Source organism: Rhipicephalus sanguineus, chromosome 1, assembly GCF_013339695.2.
Source record: "Rhipicephalus sanguineus isolate Rsan-2018 chromosome 1, BIME_Rsan_1.4, whole genome shotgun sequence".
Taxonomy (NCBI): Eukaryota; Metazoa; Arthropoda; class Arachnida; order Ixodida; family Ixodidae; genus Rhipicephalus; species Rhipicephalus sanguineus.
Window position 1 is genome coordinate 25,694,837 of NC_051176.1, and position 27,810 is coordinate 25,722,646.

Consider the following 27,810-nt stretch of genomic DNA (forward strand, 5'->3'; position numbering starts at 1 on the left):
AAGTGTGGCGGCGATTGATCGGCGGACGTTGCCTGCACCAGACACGCAGCTGATAGCTCGTTTCAAGCATCGCACGGCACGTAATAAAAGCAATGTTCAATAATAACTATACGCGTGCCACTAAAATAGTCTTTTAGCAAGTTATGGAAACACAGTACACAAATACGGTAAGGCCGTACGGTAGCGCTCCTCTTTTCCCGCTCGTCGTGCTTTTGCCGGTGAAGGCACCCCAACACCGCAAAAGCTTTTTCAAAAATTACTGTGGGGTTATCACGCCTCATTGTTGCCTGTCAGCGGACGCATTGTTAATGAGGAACCTGTCGTTTGGGGGGCACACTGTCACTGGAACTGGGAGCGAGTTAAGCACAATGAGTGGGAGAGGAGGAGCGTTACGCTACTGGCTTACCATATTTCCGTAACTTGCCAAAACACTCCACTGTCTGTCACTTCTGTTTCTGTACATCGCGGAACAAAATCTGGGGTCACTAGCAATATATGGAACAATATCGAATTTTCCGTGTTTCGCATTCATGGAAGAGCACGTGAATGGGAGGAACGTGTTGACACTTTTCCTCAGATATCCTTTATCCATGTATCTTCATCCAGAAGAGCTTTTTCGTAATTCCTACCACCAGCACGTCCGGGTTTGTAATCATTCTGCGGTAAATACACCCTAAAAGGCCCTGCTCTTTCGAGCTCGGGAGTGCTAGGGTTCCAATTCAAAATTTTTGCTTGCTTTTTTAAAAATGTAATCTCATTAATAAAAGCATGCCTCCTACTCGGAGCAGCTGCAATAGCATTTTAATATGCGCAGCTGTCAGTAGCGCGCCCGTCGCTGACGGCCCACTGTGAAGCGGCTACGCCACTTTATTACACGTCCACCCGTCGCTTTCCAGGGTCGATAGCCGACGGTTAAAAAAAAAACTCACAGTTTCGCTCAAGGGCGCAGCAGTGAATGCGATACCAACAAATTGTATTGTTATATGAAGTAAGGCTAGCAGCTAACTCTTTTGGATCCGATCTCGCGTAACTCAACAAAACGCTGGTTTAACCAGGAAGCGGTTTTTGTGCTGTGAGTTCTCTAAACACGAAGTAAGCATTGAGAGCACCACAAGTTTACGAGCCGTCTCCTGATGCCTCGATATAGCGCACGCGCCCTTCGAGCGCGTGCGCTATATCGAGGCATCGAGGGCGCACGCGCCCTCCATATAGTGCACTGTGCCCTTCGAGCGATGCAGTCCCCCCTTCCCTCCCCTGGCATCCTTTCATGCTCTTTACGAAAGATGGGCGGGACGTTTTCTCTCTGTTTGATGAGCAATCGACGATAGGCTCGCACGCGGGAAGATGTTTTGCATACGCTCTCCGTGCGACGGAGATGGCCGGCTCGTTTAACCTCTGCTTCAGCTGCGTTCGTCACCAGCGCTCACGAGGTTTTGCCCGCGGGTAGAATGCGCGCGATGGTGTTATCAATTTAGACTTTATACGGAAACTTATGCAAATGGCATGTTTTTTCATCTCCTATTTTAACTGTTCTCACTTGTTCACCACCTGCCAATATTCTGCTAATTTTTAAAATTCACTTTTGTTGTAGTTTTTAACTGAGGGTCCCGTTTTCAGTATTTATACTCTGGGACCCTCATCTGTATACAAGTATTATGTAACTAATGCTTATGTAACGAATAAACTCAATAAACTCAAACTCAAACTAAAAAAAAACTCGAGAATGTCCATAAATTGCTATCACAATAAAAATAAAAAAATTGAGAAGCCATTCCACTCGGTGAAGTGGATGATAAGTGAAGCTGTTTCACGCACGGCACAGAGGTGACATGGTGGAGGTCAGTTTTGTATATAAGTTTAAGTTGTGAACTGCCAGGCTGTTAACATTCAATATGCAATATTATTGTGAAAGCCTTAGATGCTTCATCAAACACGAAAATTGACCGTCGGCGGCTTCAGTCGATTGACGAAAAAATAATCATCACGTGATGGCATCATCATGACGTCATAGATCGTCAAAACTTGTGACATCATCATGATGTCATAGATCGTCAGAATTTGTGACCTCGTCATGGCGTCATATGTCGTAATGTCACGTGATGACGTCATCTAATGACATCGTCGCTTGGCACTGCTTCTATGATCAGTGCGCCGATCATGGAGGCAGTGCAAAACCAGGTGAGGTGCAGGAAGCGTGCACAGCGGGAGGGGGAGAATAAACACACCGATTGAGAAGCAAAAGAACCTGTCTTTCGCCTTGGAGTTGTCTTAGGGGAATGCATTAGGGACAGTGTGACTCTGGCATTGACGCACTGTTGTACGTCACGGCGTTTGTCTACCACGTCTGCTGATGACCACATAGATGTATTTAGAGTGTTATTTCATAAAGTACAATTTTATTGATCCGCTATTCTGTTTATTTGCTAGTTTCGAAAATAATCACCGAAGAGGTTAATCCAAAACACTCAACTGCATGAGCCCTTATTTTTGCATTATCGAGTGAAATATGGAGTGCTCGCTCCTGTGATGATTTTTTTCCATGAGATTTCGCAATGAGTAGAAATATTTCTAGCCCTTATAGTCCCATAATAACTAGCCCCATAATAATTATTCAGGTGCTTGAATGTAATGAAATTTGCTTCTCTAGTGCACTCCAGGATGTAAAATTAGCTCCTCCAGAGTGTTGCCAGATGCAAAATTATCTGTTCCAAAGTTCTTCAAGATGGAAATTTTTGCTGCTCCAAAGTGCTCTAAAATGGAAATTTTGCTGCTTCGAAAATTGCTCGACATCAGATGTCCTCAGTAGCATCACTGTAATACTCTAATTTCAGAAACAACATATCGGCTTATATAAAACGTAAAAGAAGTACTGATGAGGCATGTCCTGCGTTCACTTGTTACAATTAAGTCGAAATGTCGCTTAGGCAATAAGCGGACTATCAACCCCGGTCGTCTATGAGGCTCGCTTTCCTAAATTTACATACACTGTTAAAGATAGGATAAATGCATGCGGTAAAACCAGAAATTCCATTGGTGTTTTTTATGTATAGGTCTATCATTGCTGAAGTAAGAATAGTACCACCAAAATGACAAATTGGTAAAGTGAATAAATATCACCTAATGTCTGCCTGTTAGGCCTAGTGGCGGTCGGTGCTACCTTGTGTGAAATGCCGACGTGGTAAGGCGGGGGCTGTCTATTAGGTGAAGGCTAAACTGCTTCGGATATAGGACTGGTATTGGCAGGATTTGTCGGCAGGCTGCGAGAGTGCACGTGTAGTTGAGAGTAGTGGTGACGTCTCGTGAGTCACTAGTGATAACGTCACTTGACTTTATGCTAGTCCTTGCTTACTACTTGAAATATACTTCATTTGATATGCATGTCGGCATGTTGCGATAGTTGGTTCATGGTTATGAAGGTTGGTGGTGTTACGGGAGTCAGTAGTAATAACAGTAGGAACAGTAATAGTAAAACAGTAATAGCAATCAGGTTTATATTAGCAATCAAGGGTATTACCCCTTGAAAGACATTTCGTTTGATATACATGTCGGCAGGTTGCGATAGTGCACTTATTGTTGTCAAGGGTGGTGACGTCACGTGAGTCACTAGTGATGTCACCCGACATAGTAATCGCGATCAGGCTAGTACCCCTTGAAATACATTTCGTTTGATATGCATGTCGGCAGGTTGCGATACAGTCGAACACGCATATATCGAACTCGCTAAAAAACGGGAATTAGTTCGATATATCGTATAATTCGATATAAAACTTTTAAATTATTTTCCATATTGTTGATGCAAATTTTGGTGCGCAAGTTGGCTTCGCGTAACTGCTTCACAGTAATGCAAAGAAGAGGGCTTAGGGCAACGCTTGGGAATTTTTTTTCATGTTTTTTTTGTGCGGTCCGTAGTTGACGATGGAGGTTGTATGCAGGGGCGGGCTGTACGCAAGAAAATTCGATATCGATACAGCCCTCATAATCACACCATTCACTTTCCCAAATGCATGCCGGAAGGTCCCCTTTTGTGAGAAAAAGCCAACTTCTTGTTAAGGAAAGACAACTTATTGGGATGTTTCGCACTTCGCGATGTTCGATATATCAAGTGTTCCGGCTATTTCTGTTCGATGTAACCTTAAATTTCTCGATGCATTGACGTTAAATAACATTGTTCTGTTCGAAAATAGTGCGATATAAAGGATAATTCGATTTAGCCGACTTCGGTACAGTCGTGTTTGACTGTAGTACTATCATGGTTGTGAAGGATGGTGAGGTCGCGTAAATCGCTAGTGATAACGTCACTTGACTGTGCTAGTGATCTCGCTATCACCCCTTGAAAGACGTTTCGTTTGATATACATGTCGGCAGGTTGAGATATGTAGTTGGTTGTGTAGGGCGGTTGTGTAGGTTGGTTGGATGGTTGTGTGGGTGGTCACGTCACGTGAGTCACTAGTGACAAAAATCACTTGATATAGTACAGTCGACGACCGATAATTCGGACTCCACGGGGAATGTAAATAAGTCCGAATTATCAAATGTCCGAAAAAACGAATGCGTCATAAAATAAATACTTTTATTGACACTTCAGTGTCCCGGGGGCCGAAAAAAGTTGTCAATGCGTTGCTGCACGCACTTCAGCTTACGTGCAACCAAGTCCGCCTGTATCTCCACCAGTGTGATGTGATCGCTGTACGATGACGAAAAAGCAGCAAGGACTCGAGACGAGGCTCGTCACCGTATTATACTACGGTGACGGGCCCCCTCACTATTCCAATTACACTACGCTGATGGGCCCCCTCACTCTTATGATAGTACTGCGCTGACGGGCCCCGTCACCATAGTCACTGCCTTAGCAAAACGCTTTACCGCCGAGACATTCGACAGAATGGCGGCGATAGCAAAAGCAGTGCAGCGCGGGGATACAGGAACCGCAATGTAGGATGTTCGCAATGTCGATACGATTTCCCACAGTTGACCAATGCCTCCAAGATCGGCATTTTCAATTACAAATCTCTGAGGCAGAAAATAGCGATTGAAATAAAGTCTCATAGATCACAATTTAGCTTTCATTGTGATCTCTGAGGCCATACTTTGTACGGTACGGGTGCCGGAGGAGATAATGGCTGGCGATTCTACGTGCGCAGCAGTCTCGGACAGGGTCGGGATTATCGATTGTAGATCTGGCAGCTGGCCAAAATGTTGGTCGTCTTTACACATTACTTCTATGGGATCATCGGTGGTGCCGCGCGACTGTCCGAATTACCGAGCATGTCCGAATTACCGAGCATGTCCGAATTACCGAGCATGTCCGAATTATCGGTGTCCGATTTATCGATCGGCAACTGTAATAGAGATCAGGTTATTACTCCTTGAAAGACATTTCTTTTGATATGCACGTCGCCAGGCTGCGATAGTGCATTCATTGTTGTCAAGGGTGGTGACATCACTTGAGTCACTAGTGAGTTTATTACCCCTTGAAAGACATTTCGTTTGATATGCATGTCGGCAAGTTGCGATAGTGTATTCATGAAGAGTGGTGGATTCACGTGAGGCACTAGTGATAATGTCATTTACATTGTAATACTGATCATGTTATTACCCCTTGAAAGACATATCATTCGATATGCATGTCGCCAGGTTGCGAAAGTGCATGTGTAGTTGAGAAGTGTGATGACGTACTGTCAGTCACTCTTGTCTCGTGTATCTGCGCTGTTGCCTGCTATGAAGCCCAGCCAACAAGCTCAAGTTTTCACCCTTTTAAAGTCAAATGAATCACCAGTGATCACGTCATTTGAATGACAGTGACACGACTTATTACTCTGAGGAAGACATTTCGTTTGATATGAATGTCAACAGGTTAGCAATGTGCACACGTGAATGAGAAGCGGGCAGCTGTATAGTGAGTCAATAGTTAAATAGTTTGTGTTAAAGCAGGACCTCAGTGACTAATAATGAGTCACACGGTGATTACGTCAAGTGGCTGAGTAGTAGTGAGCACATTTATGTATTTCGATGCAAACGTATGGCAATAGCTAGAGAAATCGCACGTCATGATACATCCAACTCCGGCATTATCCATCAGGGTTGTGACTCATTTGTGTCAGTCACTCTTGTCACTCGGCTCAAAATGGAGAAAACGAATCCTATACTACACGTATCTGATGACGTCAATAAATAGTCACCAGTGGTGATACTTCTGACGACCAATTGCAAGGAATGCCAGTTCACTTAATTTATGGGAGGGTCAAATTGTCTGGCAGTGGAAAAAAACACTGAGGATGCTTGAGCTTCATCTTCAAGAGTAGAACGTGATAGCGTAAGCGAGCCCTGTAATCTGGGACAGAAAAAGGTGAGAAGTCTAACCAGAGTGGTTGCAATGATGCCTACATGTATGAGAATTTCAGAGAAACGAATAATATTTTCCTTAGCATTACAGAATAAAAATCCGGTTGTTAGAATATCCGAATATGACGATACAGTCGAACACGGATATATCGAACCCACATATATCGAATTTTCGGCTATATCGAACTCGTAAATTATCCCCTTGAAAATCCTTTGTAAAAGTATAGAAATTCGCACGTTTATATCGAACGGTATTTTTACCCGCCTTCGGATATATTGAATGCCATGCGAGCTGGAAGGTGCGCTTCGGCACTCGCTGCGCCCCGCGACCTTCGCAGTACCGCGCCTCCGCCGACACCCGAAACGCTCGAAAAATGTGAGGGCGAGAGGGCTCGGACTGTACTCCTGTTGGGCGCGTTCTCCAACTTGCGGAATGGCTTTTTTTTCTTTTGTCCTCTCTCGCTTGTTCTTATGCTTTCTCCGCGTTACCGTCGGCTCGGAGAGCAGGAACGAAGGAGCCGGCGGCCTCCTCCTTCCGTCGTTTCTTTCTTTCTTTTTTGTTGCTGTTTTGTGAGTTTTGATCAGCCAACCACAGCCCGCGCCTTTCGTAATTGTTCAGCTACCACAGCTCGCGCCTTTCGTACATCGCTGCTGCCCTCGCAGGTAGCCGGGTAGCCTGATATCCATCGCCGCTATCGCGACTGATCGCGAACGCTTTGTTGGCAGAGTCCACTTCCGTGAGTTTTCGCATACCACCGCATTCCTCTTTTGCGTGTGTGTTGTGCGTGCTGTGCAAAGGCGCTGCGGACTGCTTGAATTTTAGACTTCTCGTGTAACAATGGCCAATGTCAAGAAGCGCAAGAAGCTTGACTTTGCGACGAAGTTGAAAGCCATACAGCGTGTTGAGGGGGCGAAAAAAGTTCGATGGTGGCGGACGACACTGGGATACCACGAAGCACTATGAGTGCCTTGTTAAAGAACAAGGCGGATATGAAGGCGAAGACGGCGGAGCAGCAAACGTCGGGAGCCTGTCGTGTGCACGCTCCTGCCCACGGGAAAGTAGAAAAGGCACTCTATGCCTGGTTCAGAAGTGCGTGCAAAGAACATTCCTGTGGATGGCCCAATGCTGATGGCTAAGGCCAAATGGTTTACCGCCACACTCGGTGAAGACGATTTCGCCGACAACACCGGGTGGCTTCACCAATTTAAGCAACGCTACAACATCGTCGGCAAACGACGAGCGCATAGACGACGCGCTTCGCGAGTTGGCGTCCCTCTTCCTGGCTGCCGTTCCACCCGAAGTGTCTGCGGACGATTTTGTGGAAGCGGACTGCAATGTTCAGGCTGTTGTGAGCCTCGCTGACGAAAACATTGTAGCTGCGGTCGCAGGGACCCAGGATGCGCAGGCCGACAGCTTAAGTGACGAGGAAGATCGTCCAGACGAGGCGGCGGCTACACGTGTGTACTCCGCCGCTGAAATGGCGGCAGTGTTCGGTTTGATTCGCCGTTGTTGCGGCGACATGGAGGGAACCGGGCTGTCGCACCTGGACAGCCTCGGTAAGATCGAGGCCAGCGTCTTCAACTTCATTTCAAAGACGAAGAAGCAGGCCAAGATAAGTGATTTTTTTTCACGCAAAGAAAACGTTCTGTTGCATCGTGTGTGTGGAATTAGTTGTCAATTCTTGAATGCGCCGATTGTAGATGATCGTCTGCCACTGGTAAGGTCTCGGGGCCTGTATTTTTTTATATCGAATTTTTCATATATCGAACTGATTCGCGATCCCCTTCAAGTTCGATATATCCGTGTTCAACTGTATTACTAACCGAATAACCAACCGAATATCCGGTCACTCCAGTTATGCGGTTTTCGAAATCGAATAACCGATGAATTGAATAGCCGTATAACTGGTTTTACTGCACTAGTTCACACTCCTACGTGGTCCAGACAGATGCAGGTGCTCTCGTCTGCAATTGGAGACACCTGGTTCTGCAGCAGTTTTCGTCATCAGGTGGTTGTGACCTCGGCAGCTCCAGTCCACTGCACCAAGGATCCCAAAGCTCGCCACAGACTCTAACTCGCCCAGAGCCTGTGTGCAGCAGTCCAACTCCTAGGGCAGTTACTCTTCTACCAGTTGCATCGCCACCGGTTGCCCCGGCTACTCCTTCAAGACCCCCATGTCGGTTGTGCGCACTCAGTCTGGACATTGCGTTAGGCCACTGGTGCAGCTGAGCTTGCAAAACGTGCCATGAGACATTTGTCATTAAGTTGCATACCTTATAACGAGGTGTTGCTTTCTTGTATTTTCCCAAAAGGGGGATGTAGAGGGGGCGTGAATGCCAAGTGCATACGTAACTCTAGCCAAGTTGGTTATGGGGCGCCCTCTGGGATGGAGTACAAAAAGGGTGTATTGATGATAAACTGAGTCGCTTCTGCTGGGGATTTGGAGCGTGCGTATTGATTTCGCGGCCCTCAGGCTTCGGCCTGCATCCTCGGCCACCTCGGATCAAACCCGCCCACCACAGTACCGTCAAGGGAGTTGCTGATGCAACATTTCTTAAACGCACGCACTACCGTTTCATTGGGCAGTGACCTCCACGCCTTGGATACCCATGAACAAACCATTGTGAGAGGTGACCTGCCCAGGCAGCCTGCAGTGCCGGCCTGTCGAGGTCCGCGGGTTATCACTGGCCATCCATTCATTATAGAGTTCGCGCGCACGATATTTGAAAGGCTTATTGAGCACGACGTCCAGTGGCTGCAATGTTGACATTATTTCTCCCAAAATGACAACAAGGTCCGTTTCACCGTTGCGGAGCGCCTGCCTTACTGTTGCCATCAAGTGCCCGTGAAATGCGTCCAGTTCATACATGTTCGGACACGGTAGGATTGCGTCGGATCGCCGGTTCCACACCGTGCAGATCCAGATGATCATTAGGGCCTCGTCAATGTAGCCTCGTTCGTGCGAACAATGACGTTCCGCAGGAAAGCCTCTTTTGGTCGAGTCTTCCACTTGAAATAATCAGCGGGGGCAGCTTTTTGCCGTCAGCCGTGCACAAAGGCATCACGGTGAAGCGCGAGTGCTCGCTTCCTGTGGTCAGCAGCTTCACTTCTTTTCCCCGCGTTCCAGACTGTGGTAGACGATGGCATGTTGAACCGTATCGGCATTTTGTCGGCGTTGCCACTCTGGCCCAGCATGTAGCCACGCTGCTGCTAGCAAAGAATAACATAACGTTGGAAATCAACCAACTTATCTTCCTATGCTTCCGGCAGCTTTTGGCAGGTGGAAGTGCGCTGGCAAAGTGCGAAGCCCTTGCTTCGCATGAAGCTGTCGAGGCTGCACCCACAGTAGCATCCGGTAACACAAACCACTTTATTCATAGGCTTAACATTAATACCAGCAATTGATCGCTGCTCAAGCCAATTGCACCCAACTGAGTGTTCCACACACGCGCAGAGGCTTGCTCGATGTCCCTGTAGGTGGAGGAGCTGCGCCCTCTAAGCGACGAACCGAATAGATGGAGCCCTTGAACGGCTCCCTCGATAGCCCGGCTTTATGGGCGAGCTCGATAGCTTTCGTTCAGACGAATTCTGCACTCACGGGCAAGGAACTGCCACGATACTCGTGGACAAAATCCGTCACCTTGTCCTCAAGTTCAAAGTGCACCGCTCAGTGACTGCGAAACGACGTCTTCTGCACGCTGCATGCCAACAGTTTGGCTTTCTGGTTGCGCCAGTATCTCACGCATTTCTCGTAGATGCCAAACTGCCGCTGCACTGACACATATCCACTCACTTCAGCGAACACGATTACTTTTTTTGAAACGCGGCGGTGAACTGGTGCCATGTCCCAATATTCGTGCTGCAGCTGGTCGCAGATTCGCAGAGCAAAGGTCGCCACTTGCCAGGAACTCTAGCTGGCAAGTGGCAAAATAGCGTCGGTAGTGTTGGCCTGCACGGAAGCGATGCCGATGCTGAGGCCAAGAAGCATGCGGGGCTCTCTGTTGCCAGGCGACAATTCCATTTGCGCCAAGGACTGGTATATAAGTCGAGGGGTCACTTTTTAGTAATGTTTTTTAGAAAAAAGCTCCATCTATATTCCACAGTAGTTGTGAGTCAGCGCTCATGTCGTTACCTTCTTTGTCCTTGTCTGTTCAGCGCTGTAAGCTGTTTAGCCTTCTTAATGATGGCTGTTGTGCAGGGTGTGTTGCGGAGACGCCACCTGGAGGCATTCAAGACACTGGCCAAGCAGCAGCTGCAATTTCAGGTCAGTGCATCAATGCTGTCCTTTATAGAAGTTCTGGATGACTGAGTAGAAGCTACAATTAAACCTCAATATAGTTTCAACTTCAGTATTGTAAAACCTCAGTGGTACGTCTGGTGTGAATTTTCGTGTGCTACAAGTTCATAATATTCCCTGGCCGAAATGCATTGTTTACAATACAAAAAAGAATATGACTCTGGGATTGAGGCTGTTCGTACGATTTAATTGCTGAAAACAGTGCAAAAAGACGGCACAAGATGAACAGACAGTGCCAGGCACTGACTGGCAACAAAGTGTTTATTTTGTGAACACAAATATAAACGCATTCCTGAGAAGACGAGGGAAATGAGGGTTTTGGAATATGCGCATGCATCCTACCATATCTGGAACTAAGGTGTGGAGCTAGCTAATCTCTCTGTCGGTTACCACAACCTATGGTGAACTGACATAAACAGGCCCCACGCTATTCATGATCATTGTGAAGGCTTTATGAATTTCTCGTGTTTGGGTGTCGCAGTAGCTACGGACAATACATGCCTGGTGAGAGTGAGGCCTGCAGGTTGGAAATGAGGAGCGAAGGCTTTCATTAATTCAGTATTGCATTGCGCACAGTGTGGATGTGGCCCTCACTTCCATCCGGCGCATATTGCTCACAGCTACTGTGAGCGTGCAGCAGCATTCAGTAGTAGTTCACACACTTTTACAGTCAGTGTCACAAGTTTAGGGACCACTAGACACAAGAAAAAGCCGATTATTCCAGCTGTAGATTTCCGGCATGTTTTAAAACGCATAACAAAATGTACTTGAGCCAAATACAGTTCCTAGGAAATTGTGAAAGTTTATTGCCTCAGTCTTGGTTTACATCAGCAGTTGAACTCTGTTACGTTGACACAAACACACATCGTTTCATGGAGGTTAGCAATAGGTGGTGTGCTAGAGACACGGAGTTATGGGAAAGTTAAATACATTCTTTTGTTGAGAATTTTGTGATAACCAAGTTTGTTGTAACGAGGTGTACCCGTGTTTTCAAGCATGTGTTGCCTGAAAACGGTTTTCCACAAGACATTGGAGGAAGGACTTATCTCTGCAGGGAATCATTGTGGAGGTGCCTGTGCCTGGGGCTGACTCCAAGAATAAGAAGAGGCAGTTGCTTTCGTCTGAGACAGTGGGGCGCATTGCGGGCCTGCTGGGGGCCCACCCAGGGGACTCCCTTCTCCTCTGTGCTGGTGGCACAGACTCTGCAGTGAGTATGGCTGCACTGTGTTGACCTTTGGGATCAATTCAAGCAGAAGCCACAGACAACATTCCGGAAGGTGTATTATTTATTTATCGATATTTATTTGCTCATTCATTCATTCATACTGTCGATCCCATCAAGGATCATAACATCTGGTACATGCACATAGTTTACTACATAAAAGTAACCAATTAGCACAGCTTAGATATCACATACAGCTGATGCTGGATATATCGAACTTTAAGGAAACTGCAAAATAGTACAGTCGACTCTCGATAATTCAAAGTCGACTCGGGATTTTGTTTGAATTTACTAACTAGCATTGTGATTAAAGCTGTGCGAATAGCAAAATTTTGGGTGCGAAGCGAATTTGAGTAATAAAATTTGAGTGCGAATCGAATTGAATGTTTTTTTAATACTTCTAAGCAAAACTGCAGGAAAAAAGAGCATCCTTAAGCATATTCTTATGAGATGGGAACATGAAAGCGTTTCTTTTGGCTAGGTTGCTATTACTGAGGGGTGCTGCGAAGCGGTGTTCCCAAGTTGCGTTATGAAGAATGAGGAAGTGCGGAGGCCGAATTGTGTCTATTTACATGATTCGATACAACTAAAGTGGTGTCAACAACACTTACATTGATGAATCTTCTGTCGATGTCGATGCTGAGCCTACAATGTTGGCATCGGGCTTGCTGCAGCTACGTGTTGCAATATCGCTAAGCATGCTGCTGCAACACTGCCTCCACAGAAGTTGAAGGACAACTGATGTAGCTCACAAAAGGGTGTGCTCCCTTCTATTCGGGAGTTCTGCTGCGGGGATTCTCCCCTCCTACTACACCGCTGCGAGTACTAGTTTCTGCGGCAGTTGGCATCAGTTATGTGGAGATGTCACGTGTCTTCCGCACACGACTTTTGTGGACGCCGGACGAGTGCGTGCTTTCGCAAACCTGGCCAAGTAATGCTTTCACATTAAGATGAACAGCAAAACATGGCCAAAAACAAAACCATTCCTGTTGAACCGTAGACGTAGCGGCAGCGCGCCGCCTGCTGCGTGAAAATGAAACTGTGCTACTAGCTGTTGCGTAGTTATGAAGTCGACATAACATGCAATATTAGCACAAGCCTGGATAACTTGATATTTCGCCGTTTTTAGGGTGATGCTAACAAATTTGATATTGCAGGCTGACTTCACGGCACCAAGACATTACTCAGAAAGCACGTTTCACAAAACGAGTTGATTTAGTACGAAACTGAAACAACGTTCGCGGCATAAGCAACAACTGACTGTCAGTGGCAGATGTATTGACAAAATGGTGATGGAACGCATTTCAAAACTAGTCCGCTCGGGTTATTTCGTGCTCAACTACGCTTTTTTCTGCAGTTCGCAGCCAAGTGGAAATGATTATCATTATGAAAGCTTGCATCAAAGGAAAGCTCGCTCACTGAAGACAGCTACGTGACGTCTGTTTTGCTTCCCCGAAACCTGTGTCCTTGAGTGCTGCAAACAAAGGAAGGAGATCTTCAGCTACCTGTGAACCAGGAAAAGTTTTGTGCGGGCCTAAAATGGGAAAATATCCTGACTTTGATGACAAGCTTGCAGGCATTCTCAAGCAGCTCCGTGTAGACCGAGCTTGTTAAGGTAACGGCCCTTGAAGAGGCATCCGATCGAGGTGTTCCCACAAGTGACCTCAAAACCAGCAAAACTGGATCACTTAATGAAAGGAACGGCTAGCAGAATAAGTTTCACTTTCTATGAGGGTGCATTCTGCTTGTGTTTGTTTTTGTTTTTGATTAAGTAGGGTATAAACAGGTGCCGCGCTTCGCACTTTTAAGCTGCATTCTTTCTAGCCTGAGCGTAGTGGTTGAGCAACCCTGTCTATAATCGCGTCAGGGTGACGGTCGTTAACCTTAATAATAATAATAATAATATCTGGGGTTTAACGTCCCAAAACCACGATATGATTATGAGAGACGCCGTAGCGGAGGGCTCCGGAAATTTCGACCACCTGGGGTTCTTTAACGTGCACCTAAATCTAAGTACACGGGCCTTGAACATTTTCGCCTCCATCGAAAATGCAGCCGCGGCGGCCGGGATTCGATCCCGCGACCTTCGGGTCAGCAGTCGAGCGCCATAACCACTAGACCACCGTGGCGGGGCTGGGTCGTTAACCTTTCAATAGGCTGAAGTTTGTGAGGAGAATTGGATTTACACGCACCATTTAGATGTGCTGTGATTTGATTTTGAGTGAATAAAACTATTATACTTATTTTCCGGAAGTTTCAAAACTTGGAATAGTAAAATCCTTGTGCGAATCGAATCGAATAGCAAACACTATTAGAAAAATATTCGAAAGTTCGATTCATACACCCCTAGTTGTGATGTTTATTGTTTCTCATGGCCGCAGCAACATCATAGATGGCTCTGCATGATGGCCAGTAAAGTTTTTACATGTCAGCGATCATATTAGTACTCGTTATTGTACAACGCATCATAGCAGGTGGTTTCAACGATATGGCAGGGCAGGCTGTTCCAGTCAGCTAATGATCGACAAAAGAAAGATGCAGAAAAAGTTGTAGTGTGGCTGCAGGGGTGAGTAAGTTGCAAGTGGTGCCCTGTGCGCAGCGATGTGCGCGGTGGCAGGGCAAAAATATATGGGACATGATGACGCAAGCTGTAGAAAAACTTGTGAAAAAGGATTAATGAATCGATGCGGTGCCGGGATGATGGTGTGTTTTAAACCAGACTGTGCTTTTAGTAATGATATGCTGATGTTATAAGAATATGACGATTGAATGAACCTTACTGCGCAATTCTGAATGGTTTCTAGGGTATTGATAAAGCATGCTTGATGAGGTGACTAGATGGGAGAAGCGTATTCTAGCTTCGGGAGTTTGAGTGACCTATATGCTAGAACTTTTACGTGACGTGGTGCATGACACAGATGATGTTTTAGGAATCCCAGGGTTTGGTTAGCCGAGGCAGTAATGCATGTTATATGAGGCAACCAGTTTAAGTTATGTGAAAGGGTGACACCAAGGTACTTAAATGTATCCACTGTTTCTAATGAAGTGTTAGCAATAGTGTAGGGTGTGTATAATGGCTGAAGGCGGCGAGTGAAACATATTACCTTGCATTTGTTAGGGTTGAGGGTCATCAGCCATTCATTGCACCAATCCTGAATATTGTTAAGATATTCTTGCAAAACAGCATGATCATCATTGTCAGTGATTGTGCGGTAGATGACATAATCATCTACTAACATTAGGATTTGAGAGGCAACATGTAGAGGAAGGTCAATAATATAAATAAGAAATAGCAGTGGGCCTAAGACGCTACCCTGCGGAACACTAGATGTTACAGGGAGGGGGGCGGAATTGGAATTATTGACATGTACTGACTGTGATCGGCTAGCAAGGAATTCTTGAATCCAGTGAAAAGTGTCGGGATGCAGATTCAACTGTGAGAGCTTAAGTAACAGCCATATTTGGGGTAACTTATCAAACGCTTTTGCGTAATCAAGAAAAATGGCATCTACCTGTTTCTTAGTATCAAGGTTGATGTGTAAGTCGTGGATGAACATGGCAAGTTGTGTATCGCATGACAGGCACTTGCGGAATCCATGTTGAGATGCGCAAAAAAAAGTTGTTGCTGTCAAGAAACTGCATGATTTGCGTGTAGATGATGTGCTCGATTGTCTTGCAGCGTACACTAGTCAGGGAAATCGGTCGATAGTTGAGAGGAGAGTTTTTGTTGCCTGATTTGTAGATTGGAATGACCTGCCCTTCCTTCCAGGCAAGGGAAATGCTACCGGATGATAAAGACCGCAAGAAAATTAATCTGAAATAGGCTGCACAGATGTTCTTGGTGTTTTTTAACAGTTTCGAATTGATATCATCTGCCCCTGATGTGGATGAAAGTTTAAAGGGGCACTAAAGAGAAATAATGAATCGGTTTCGATCGATAAGTTGTACTCTGAGAACTCTAATGTCATTTATTGCGCTATCATAGGTTTATTAATAGAGGAGAAAATCAAGTTCAAAGTTTCATTTTTAAATTTCGCGCCGAAATCTCCCCGCGTGTCGTTATGGATTTCAAAGTGTTCTTATAGTATTTTGGCGCCATTGGCTCAACAAAATGACCTCAGACTTGGTATGTTAAGTCTGTGGCCCCCTCAGAGGACAATGTACTTCATTTTTACCGATTAGGAACTACGTAGTCCCTAGTAGGCACGGTTAAAACATGTGACGTCACGGCAAATGGTGCGGAAACTTCAAGGTGGCGTCGCCATCCACATTTTGTTTTTGCGTGTTTTCTCGCTTACTAAGCGTCTTCTCGCAGCAAGCGTGGTGTTTTTGGTATCGTGAAAGAGTCCTTTACTAATATGAGAAAACCTGTTTTGCTCTGTAGTGTTCCTTTAAGGTAACCTTGAGTCCACTATTTAAAATTGGGCCTTTTTTGTGTGGGTGTGCAGTACTTCTATATCGTGAGGTGAATCCATTTAAAGGGCCAGTAAACTGGCTCCGCCTTTTTTTTACACCCCCCAGACAAGCTCACTAATTCGTACAGTAGACCGTGGCAATCACATTTGGCGAATGCTACAGTGCTGCACGCCGCGCAGACCCTCCATTTGGAAAAACAATTCGCGTGCTTCATACCTATGCCTGTCCAATCTTCCTCGTACACGCGGTGACGAAATCTTGCCCATGTGCAACATTATGTACCACTGAGCTTGACAATTGGTCCTTCACTACGAAACAGCGCCTGGGCCCTGCGTTGATGCAGTTTCATTTTCCTGTGCTGCCCTCTGCCGTTTCGTTGAGCCCGAGGCTACCGGGACAAGTGGTATTGCCTCCGAGATGAAGAGGCATCTCGCTACTTTACCATGAGGGGAAGGGTGCATACCTCACTTGTGCCTCCTCGTACCGCACTTGCTCCCCGTGCCGCTAGACATGTGCGCACGTGGGGGAAGCCTTGCTTGGTCGTTGGCTGTGCGCCGATGACGTAATCGCTGACGTCGTGTTACGTCGACGAAGTAGGCATAGTCGCGACAAAGGGCTATGCCTACCCCTCTCCACTGTGATAGAAGGGTGGGAAGGACGAGCGAGAAACTGAAACTAGCCTTCACGGGTCCTTCTATACCCTGTAACTTCCTTAATACGGCTGTTATTCACGAAGTTCCTGTGGCAGCATGTTCACATTGTACAAGTGCACAGTTATTTCTCCATTAGAAATTTTGGACCACGAGGTTGTTTACTGGCCCTTTAAGCAAACTAGCAGAAGAATAGAGAAACCTATAGAAAACAGTGCAATGCAATAAAACCTGCAATGAACAAAAAATGAGCAATGAAAGGAACTTGAAAACTTCTTTTGTTAGCTGGTAATGGTGAAATCGTGCCTGCTTTGGCTTGTGTGCAGTGAAAGATGTGCTTCCATGCTGTAAAAGACGGTGTTGTCTTTTTCTATGATCTACACAAGTGTTGTTCCAGGTCCCTAAATATGTTTTGTTAGGGGCTTGAAAGTCCATAAAAACCCTTGAATTAACCCTGTGATTGATATTTGTTCGAAAAAAATGCACTTTCAGAGCTTCGGCATGGCACAGGGTTCGATGTATCAGAAGTTTCGCTGTGCGGGTGTGGTACAGTGTGTACCAGTAGTTCCACCAGGTGGTGCCAGGTGCCACATAATGCATTCGTGAGCTCTATTAGCATTTTAACTGCTGCTATCTGCCGTGTTGCACAAGTGGATATGCACAGGCCACAAAGTGCACCAGAACATTTAATTCGGGATATTGGTCTTTGGAACCAGTTGGGGAATGGGACACTGCCACTCTTGAAGGTGTGCACCATCACCAGGCACCCGAAATGTCTCTTCGTGGTAGGCCCTTTCAAATCATAACCACTTTTGTAGCTGATAACAAAACAATACAGTGTGTCTTTCGCTCACAATACAAAGCCACTCATAACTTTAGACAACTCAGACAACATGATCGGAGCACAACAGCACCTAGAACGACCTGTGAGAGCTACGACAAATCAGGGAGTCAGGCTGACTGTGTGGGAACCCTCACCATGAGGTGGGAGGTGGAAAGGTGACATCGTCTGCCCCACACCTTTCCCCCTGAAACTAATCTAGTAATGTTGTGATATGGTTGGCAGTGAAATCGTGCCATCACACTGTTTGGTGACCACGTCTTTCATATATTTTTTAAATTTTTTATTGAAAAATACCTTACAGGCCCGAAGGCATTCAGTAAGGGGGGTTACAGTGAAATCAGATGTAAACTCATAATGAACAAAGCTGCAGTGCAGATTAATAATAATAACAAAATACTTCGTAATAAAATTAACGATGCAATTAGTCATAGTAATTCAATAATAGTACACGAGTAGCAGATTACAGTGCGTTCATCAAAATAGAGCGCAACACTTCACAATATAAAAGCTTGAAAGTTAGATGAAAAAAAAAGAAAAAAAAAATTTACAATGCTACATCGTGAAAATGTATCTAAAGTTTCTGGCAAAACCCGTTACGGTTACTATCAGAGAAGATATGACCGGGAAGATCATTCCACATGCGAATGGCTTGCGGTAGTGCTGATGTGTTAAACGCGTTTGTGCTAACAAAGATGCGGGTGAAGCTAAGATGATTATGTAACCTGCGTGATGTGTAGAGGGGGTGTTCAAGTTGCAACGACGATGTTTTGTTCCTGTAGACGTATTTATGAAATAGACATAACAAGGACACTTGACGGCGAACACATAATGGTTGTAATGAATAATCGAGTTTAAGCTGCGTCACACTGGAATGATGGCAGTGGATTCTGGAAATGTAACGTGCAGCTCTGTTCTGAATTGCTTCGAGCATATTAATTTGATAATGAGCGGACGGGGACCAAACAGATGAGGCATATTCAAGTTGCAGGCGGTCGAAAGTTAAGTAGGACAGTTTGCGAATGTTAGAGGGACAATACGAACGTTTCGACGCAAATAGCATAATGTTTTGGAGGCCTTTGCACATACAGCAGTGATGTGTTCAAGCCAGGAAAGTCCTGGTGTAAGGTGGACGCCAAGATATTTATAGGGAAGTTGACCGGGAGAGCCTGTCGCTTTGTATATGGTAGGTAAAGTTAGAAATGACTTGTTTACGTCCAAAGGAAACAACTTTACATTTATAGCAGTAGCGCCGAGCGAACATGCTCGGGGCTCGGAGTCCCACGTTCGCATCGTGTTGTGTTTACTGTGCGGGCGCGGAGTGCGGCCTGTGAACTCGCGTTACAGCGGCCGGGTGACGTAAACACAGCGGCCGGGCCGAAGCTACGGCAGTTGCCCCGTCGCTGCTGCCTCGTTCACCTCGCAGCGCTTTTGCTTAAATATACGAGTTATTATTGTAGACGTGCCTTTGTTTCTCTTTACTTGTGAATACGCGCAATATCATCAAGCAAGCAACGCCCGGACGTCTACAAATTGGTGACCACGGACTATCGAAATTTTTACAAGCATTTTCCTGGCTGTGACGACAATGGAAACCACTGGCGACTCCAGACAAGCATCCCCCGACCCTGCAGCGACGCAAGCAGTCTCCGCCGTCTCTTTTCGGCTTCCGCAATTCTGGCCTGCTGATCCGTCTCTCTGGCTGGCGTAAGTAAACAGCCAGTTTGTCACGGCCTGGGTAACGACTCAGACATCAAAATTCCACAACGTGGTGTCTGCGCTTCCACCGGAGATCGCCAGCGAAATCAGAGACCTCATTCTGGCCCCACTGGAGATGAACCCCTGTGAGAAGTTGTCGGCCGAGCTCCTGAAACGCACTTCGTCTTCAGAGAGGCAGCGTCTCCAACAGCTGCTTTCTGCTGAAGAACTAGGCGACCGTAAGCCTTCACAGCTTTTGCGTCGTCTTCAGCGGCTTCTTGGTGACAAGGCCACCTCGTTCGATCAGGACCTGCTACGAGAGCTCTTCCTACAGCGCCTACCTTGACCGTCCGCATGGTGCTCGCCGCTGCAGCGGACTTGTCGCTGGAAAAGCTCGTGCAGCTTGCGGACTCCGTGATGGAATTCGACTCCCCAACCATGTCAGCGATCGCGACCACTTCCACAACAAGTGAGGCATCTCGCCCTTCGCCATCAGACTTGCAAGTCCTACGCGACGACTTTCGCAGCCAGATCGAACAGCTATCCGCTCAGATAGCTACCCTGTCTACGCGTTCTCGATCCTCGTCACGCCACCGCTCCTCTTCTCGCCGATGCTCCTCATCACAGTCTCCGCATCCCGGCGAGTGTTGGTATCACCGGACCTTCGGTGCAGCCGCGCGAAAGTGCTCATCTCCCTGCAATTTCTCGGGAAACGCTCCGACCCACCACTAGAAGCGGCGAGTGGTGGCGGTCCAGCAAGCAGCCGCTTGTTCTTCGTTTTGGACAAGGCCTCTGGGCTCCGTTTCCTCGTGGACACGGGAGCCGTAGTTAGCGTTGTTCCACCCTCACCCGCATTCCCGAAGAATCGCCGATCTGCACTTACGCTGCAAGCCGCCAACAAGACCACCATCATGACTTACGGTGAGCGCGCGCTCACGCTGAACATTGGACTCCGTCACGTTTTCCGTTGGGTATTCCTCGTAGCGGACGTGTCTTACCCAATTCTCGGAGCGGACTTCCTTCGTCATTTCGACCTGCTCGTGGACATCTCCCGCAAGCGCCTTGTCGATGCTAAGACACACCTAACGGTGCAAGGTATAGCGTCAACAACCGGCATCACCGCAGTTATCAACAAGCCACCTTCGTCAGTGTACGAACAGTTACTCGACGACTTTCCAAGCTTGCTTTGCCTGTCCAATTTTCTGCGCCCTGTCAAGCACGTTGTTACCCACCACATTATTACCTCAGGGCCACTTGTCCATTGTCGTTCACGACGCCTCGCACCAGATCGACTCAAGGTTGCCCGAGCTGAATTTGATCATATGCTCGAGCTTGGCATTGTGCGACCTTCATCAGGTCCTTGGGTTTCTCCGCTGCACATGGTGCCCAAGAAGTCCCCAGGTGACTGGCGACCCTGCGGCGACTACCGCGCTTTGAACAACGCCACCGTTCCTGATCGCTTCCCACTGCCTAACATCGCGGACTTCACAGCACCACTGCATGGAGCAACCATCTTTTCGAAGATTAACCTGGTGAAGGCGTATCATCAGTTACCTGTCGAACCCTTGGACATTCCCAAGACTGCTGTCATAACACCTTTCGGCCTTTTTGAATACCTGAGGATGCCCTTCGGGCTCCGTAACGCCGCTCAAACATTCCAGCGGTTTGTAGACACAGTCACCCGAGGCCTGCCATTCTGCTTTGCGTGCATGGATGATCTCCTCATCTTTAGCCACAACGCAGACGAACACCTTTCCCATCTTCGACAGCTCTTTGAACGCCTTGCCGAGTACGGCCTCATCGTCAACAAAACCAAGTGTACGTTCGGCGTGCCTGAACTTGACTTTCTCGGACACCACGTTGATTGTCATGGAATCCGGCCACTCCCTTCCAAAGTGCAAGTTGTTGGAGACTTCCCAAAGCCAACTTCTTTGCGTCAACTGCGCGAGTTCCTGGGACTGATCAATTTCTATCGGCGTTTCATTCCCCGCTGTGCTGACCTGATTAGACCCCTTACTGACCTGCCTCAGGGTAAGAAGAAGTGTACTCCCATTACATGGTCTGAGAATGCATCAAGCTCCTTTGAAGCAGTTAAGACGGAGCTCGCAGACGCCACCCTGCTTGTTCATCCAACACCAGACGCTCCACTCTGCCTCATGACCGACGCGTCGGATGCGGCAGTTGGAGCCGCCTTACAATTCGTTGACGGATCGTGGCAGCCGTTGGCATTTTTCTCACGCAAGCTCTCACCCACAGAAAGCCGCTACAGCACTTTCGGACGTGAACTCCTTGCTGCTTATATGGGTGTGCGCCACTTCAGGCATTTCCTTGAAGCCTGATGTTTTTTCATCGCCACGGATCACAAGCCGTTGACGTTTGCCATCAAGTCTGCAAGCAGCAAGTTTTCGCCCCGTGAGAGTCGTCACCTCGCTTACATCGCGGAATTCACAACCGATCTCTGGCATGTGCAGGGATCTGCGAATGCTGCAGCCAATGCGCTTTCTCGCCTGACAGCTTCCGTATCTTGCGCCGCAGCGCTGGCAAACTGTCGACTTCAGCGCCCTAGCGTCAGCGCAAGCACAAGACGAAGAAATCACTAAACTTCGCCTATCTCCTGGGACACTCAGGTTTCGTGAAGTAACCCTTCTGTCCTGCACCGTTCCTATCTTGTGTGACATCTCTACCGGCAACCCTCGACCAGTTGTTCCGAGCGATTTCCGTCGCGCTATTTTTGACTCCTTGCATACCCTTTCTCATCCTGGCATCCGCGCTACTCAACACCTCATCACCCAGCGTTTTGTCTGGCTGGGAATTAACAAAGACGTTCGTGCTTGGACCCGTAGTTGTTTGCAGTGCCAGCAGTCCAAGGTTTATCGTCATACGTGCTCTCCATATGGCTCCTTCACACCGCCTTCGGAGTGTTTCGATAAAGTTCATCTGGACATTCTTGGACCATGGCCTCCATAGGATGGAAACACCTACCTGCTGACATGCATTGACAATTTTACTCGGTGGCCAGAGGCGTTTCCCATTCCCGACGTAAGAAGTGAAACAATCGCTAAAGCTTTTGTATCGGGTTGTGTGTCACGCTTTGGCGTTCCCTCTACAATCACCACTGATCGCGGTCGACAGTTCGAGTCTGCTCTTTTCAAGAAGCTCATGGTTTTGCTGGGAAGTTCGCGGATTCGCACAACAGCATACCACCCCATTGCTAACGGCATGGTCGAGCGTTTTCACCGGACCCTGAAAGCATCCTTGAAGGCGCAACCCGACACGGTCAACTGGAAAGTTTCACTGCCACTTGTTTTGCTTAGTCTTAGGACGCCGTTAAAGCAAGACATCAAGTGTACACCTGCCGAACTGACCTATGTTTCACCGCTCCGCCTTCCTGGAGAATTTTTCGATGCTTCATCTACCTCGCCTTGCCCTGATCCAACTGAGTATGTGGTGCAGCTGCGCTCCGCTATGCGCAGTCTTTCTGCCCCACAACCTCGCGTAAAACACCGTGTTTCTACCTACATCTCTCCTGACTTGGAAACGGCGACACACGTGTTTGTGCGCTGCGACGCAGTCCGAAAGCCATTGCAGCACCCTTACGATGGACCTTACCGCGTCATCAAGCGCCATGAGAAGCTTTACACGCTTGATTTGAACGGTCGTCATGATACCGTGTCTATCGACCGCCTTAAAGCAGCCATCATCGAGGACCCACTGCCCAGATGTATTCCAGATTGCGCCACACCTTCCGCCTCCGTTCCCACCACTTCATCGCACTCTTCACCCCCTCCCACCGCTGCAACCAGGGAGCGTCGCTCTGTATCGTTCAGGCTCCCTCCTTTCAGCGGGCTCCTTTACTAGCAGGCACCGAGCGAACGTGCTTGGGGCTCGGAGTCCCACGTTCGCATCGTGTTGTGTTTACTGTGCGGGTGCGGAGTGCGGCCTGTGAACTCGCGTTACAGCAGCCGGGTGTTGTAAACACAGTGGCCGGGCCGAAGCTACGGCAGTCGCCCTGTCGCTGCTGCCTCGTTCACCTCGCAGCGCTTTTGCTTATATATACGGGTTATTATTGTAGACGTGCCTTTGTTTCTCTTTACTTGTGAATACGCAATATCATCAAGCAACCAACGGCCGGACGTCTACACATTTATTAGTATTTAGGGTCATGAGCCAAGTGTTACACCACTTAGAGATAGTATTAAGATCATCTTGAAGGATGAAGTGATCGTTAGGACAGTTTATGGGTCTGTAGAGCATGCAGTCATCAGCGAAGGTTCTGATAGTTGATGAAATATTACTTGGGAGTTTAGGAGTGTGGTTTGCTGGGCCACTTGGTACATGATGAGTGGTGAAGGGTTCCAGCAATTTCTAACACGAGCACAAGAAAGGAAACGCACAGGACAACGCTGGACTTACAACTGAAGTTTTAAAGAACGGTTTTCCCTAGGGACGCCACCACGCATGCGCAAAAAGCACCATCATATTAACATACTATCTAGCATGCACCCCCACCCCCCTCTTTCTTTGTCTTAACCGGACCTTAACACGTGTGCTACATGGAAATTATAGATTCTCAAGGTAATGTGAGAGCTAATGTGGGAGGTCGTTGATGTAGATAAGGGAAAGTAATGGGCCAAGAACGCTCCCCTGTGGGACGCCAGAAGAGACATAGGAAGAGGGAGAGGAAGAATTATTAACGGTTGCGAACTGCTTGCGAAGGGAAAGAAAATTTCAGAGCCGTGATAAAGTGAGAGAGTCTAATTGGAGGGCAGATAATTTAGAAATAAGGCGGCAATGGGCGACACGGTCGAAAGCTTTGGCAAAGTCAAGAAATATGCAATCAGTCTGTAGGCCATTATTTATGTTGTAATGAATGTCAGTAGTGAATTCCAATAACTGTGTTTCGTATGACATGCCCTTTCTGAATCCGTGCTGGTTAGGGAAGAAGAATTTGTTAGTTTCAAGGGGACTGTAGACGTGGGGGGCAATTATGTGCTCGAGTACTTTGCACCAGATGCATGTGAGTGATATCGGACGATAATTTTTAGGAGAGTTCTTATTCCCGGATTTGAAAATGGGTACTACTTTGGCGATTTTCCAGTCGTCTGGCAGTTTTCCAGACGACAGCGACTGTCAAAAGATGTGGTATAAGGTAATGCTAGATATGGAAAGGGTGTTTTTTAGTACCTTAGAGTTGAGGTCATCAATACTGCCTGATGAGGATGCCTTAATTTGTTTAATTTGACACGCGATACCATCCACCATAATTTCAATGGGCTGCATGTACTGGAAGTCGTATTCAGTGACATTTGGCACGCCGGAATGATCTTCTCGGCTGAACACAGATGAGAAAAATCAAATGTATTAAAGGTAGTAGAACATTCATAATCTGAAAGTAGAAGGTTGTGTTCATCAAATAATGATAACTGGTTAGAACTGTGGTCAAGGAATGGAACTGTGGTCAGGGTTAGAACTGTGGTCAGGGGGGATGCTTATCAAATATAGGCGTCACCAACCTTGTACCGAAGTCATAATCACAGGTCAGCCGGAGATGCACATGCCGAATAGGCTCAAGACACTGTATATACATGATTGTAAGTCGACCCATTTTACCTAAATCTGGAATTCGAAGTTAGGGGGTTGCCTTACAATCAAAACTGAAACTAGTAATGATGGGACAAACAAGAAATCAGGGACGCTGTGGTGTGGTGACATTACATTTGCTTCTGGAAGCGTGCATGCTGTGAAGAAAAAAAAAAGCTTTTTCTTTTTCTCAACTTTTACCAAGCTGCTGCTGTTCACCATCAGGAATACCGCTGCTGAATGGGCGAGTGGCTGTTCCATAAATGATTGACACTCCCATAAAAGCCGCGTGCGTGCCATTTTCGAAGTGGCGATCATCGATGGAAGAGACTTGTTCGGGGGGCACCGATAGTTCACGGAAGAGGTCCTCTTTTCGACGTGCTTTTTGTTATTGACTGCGGAGTTTGGCAACTGATATCTGCCCCGCCACTCTGTAAGGCCACCTCTCCTTGCAACACTCTTCATTTGTTCGCTTTCAACTGTACCCGCGTGCTGGCAAAAGTTTTTGTTATCTACCGTGCAGAAGCAAGCGTGGTGAATGTGGGCCGGTAAGCTTTGCGGAGATTCACCGGCGGCCATTCCGTGTGCCATTGTTGTGCTTTTGATCATCGTGCTTCATCGTCATGAGTACTCCGGACCACAAAACTTTCAGCGCTCATTCACAGCAGCGTTCAAGAGGGCTGGTAGTGCTATTCTCCGTGCCGAAAAAACTAACACTTGCACGGCTAGACGCGTGTTTGGGGTTTCTCAGCGGGTGGTACGACAGTGGCGACTGCAGTGTGACCAAATTTTCCCCTGTGACGCCAAGCGCTGGAGGTTTTTGCGGGCTCAAGTCTGGATGCTTTCCGCAGCTTGCAGCACACGTGAATGAACATGCAATTGGTTTCTGCTGGTGACATGCGGAATTGTCACATGAAAACCCTGTGTCTTTGCTTCGAAAACGGGTATGCTGAGGACACACGTCAAGGCCGGCAGGGCCGAGGCATTGAAGTTCGTGAAAGGGGCTGACTTGACGATGACGAGTGAGCACGTATAGTCAGTCCAGTGACAACTTAAATTGCCATTACAAAATGCGCTTGTCCGTTTTCTTTTCTTTTTTTCTTTATGTGCGATTTTGGGTGTCGACCTATATTCGAGTCGACTTACAATCATGTAAATACGTTAATTGGTTCTTTTTAGTAATGTACACAGACTGAATATTCCGTCTTTTCAAATATGCGAGAATTTCTAATATGCTGTGTTTCAATTGGATACGAATATTACGAATGCAATGTTCAAATGATATTCGAAAGTTTTGAATATTTGCGCAGCCCCAGTAAGTGTTAACCCACAGTGAGGAAGCAGCATTTCTGCCTAGCATCATCCACTGTAAAATATCTTGTGCGTCTGACATGCTCTTGAAGAAAAAAACTGACAAGGTATGGCTTGTTACCATCGTGGCAAACTGTCCGAAAAGTGTGCATGTGTTCTCATAAGCTTCAGCTAGACATTCTTTACGTGGTATTAGTTGTGAATATAGTATTCGATCATTCTTAAAGTGCTTACTCATTTCCTCACTCATAGCGACAAGTGCTGGGACGCCTGCGACTGGAGGTGCACGAGGTGTTGTGCGAGAGTGGTCTGGCTCAGCGACTATGTCCCGATGACTTCCGTTTCCTCTGGGTCACCGACTTCCCGCTTTTCTGCCTCGACACAGATGGTGGGTTGTCTTTCCTCTGTGGGGTCATTGCTTCCATGCCACTACAGAAAGGGATAGTTGATGTATCATTGCGGAGTTTTGCATCAAATAGGAAGATACGTACCCTGCTCGGGTGCATATGTTCCTTTTGCTATAGGCTTGCGTATCTTCCACCTGAGCTCAGTGGAGGTGGGAGGGAGGGGGGTGCTTCTGCTATGTTTTCATTGTATTTTAGAGCCCCTAACTCAAACTACTCTATTCCATTATTTTGGTTCATTCATACTTTTGTTTGTCTGTGCCAGACAATAGGTGCTGCCTCTGCTGCTTCTAGCTGAACATGCCAATGATAACAACTTTGCCACACACATGCCAAAGCCGTTATCATTGACTGGTCGCCTTCTGCAACCGAAAATGCAAAATATATTTTGTGGGATAGTGTGGCATCAGCCACACCACGAGTTACGGGGCCATTTGGAACTAGTAGGCTTACAATGAGCCACGGCGGCGTAAGCGGCCGGTGAATTACCCCAAGCAGTACGACTGGCGACGTTGCCCACGTCGCTTCTTTCTCCTATATTTCAGTTGGATACTGGCACCCATACTCTGAATCTTCGCCGCCCCAGTGGGACGCGTAATTGGAGGCGCTGTCTGGGTTGCTGCTCTTGTTGCCATGGCAAAGTAAACAACCCTGTGTAGATCCATCTTGCCGTCACCCACCCGCCAGGGTCATAATAGGGGATATTCATAATGCTTGGTGCTCTGGCAATACTGGGTGCGTCTGCTATTTTTGTTGGGCGTCATCACGGAATCGTCTGCTAGCGCCTCCATCGGGAGAGGCCACGGAGAGGCTGAGCCGCGTAGTTGGCGGAGCTTTCGGACTAAGAAAATACGGCCGTTTCTTTCGTCATCCAGTGCCGAACGGTCAGTGAACCTCACTGTACTGCCACAAATCGATGAGAACGCAATATCGGAGCTCTGCGTACTTCAAAACTCATCCGGATGGCAGCTACACGAGACGCATCGCTTCGCAAAGCCGAACTGCCGTTCTCTAGTGGCTTGTGCTTTCGATCTGAGGTAAGTGTTAA

The 27,810-nt window shown here is 47.2% G+C and overlaps 1 protein-coding gene across 2 annotated transcripts in view; it reads left to right on the forward strand.

Annotated features, from left to right (window-relative positions):
- LOC119389872 (aspartate--tRNA ligase, mitochondrial) overlaps window positions 1-27,810 on the forward strand; it is a 338,524-nt gene that overhangs the window by 184,560 nt on the left and 126,154 nt on the right. For both annotated transcript variants that reach the window (XM_037657287.2, XM_037657295.2), the window contains exons 12-14: window positions 10,542-10,607; window positions 11,695-11,847; window positions 26,611-26,746. In XM_037657287.2, coding sequence (XP_037513215.1) covers window positions 10,542-10,607; window positions 11,695-11,847; window positions 26,611-26,746 — 355 coding nt within the window. The remainder of the gene's footprint in view (window positions 1-10,541; window positions 10,608-11,694; window positions 11,848-26,610; window positions 26,747-27,810) is intronic.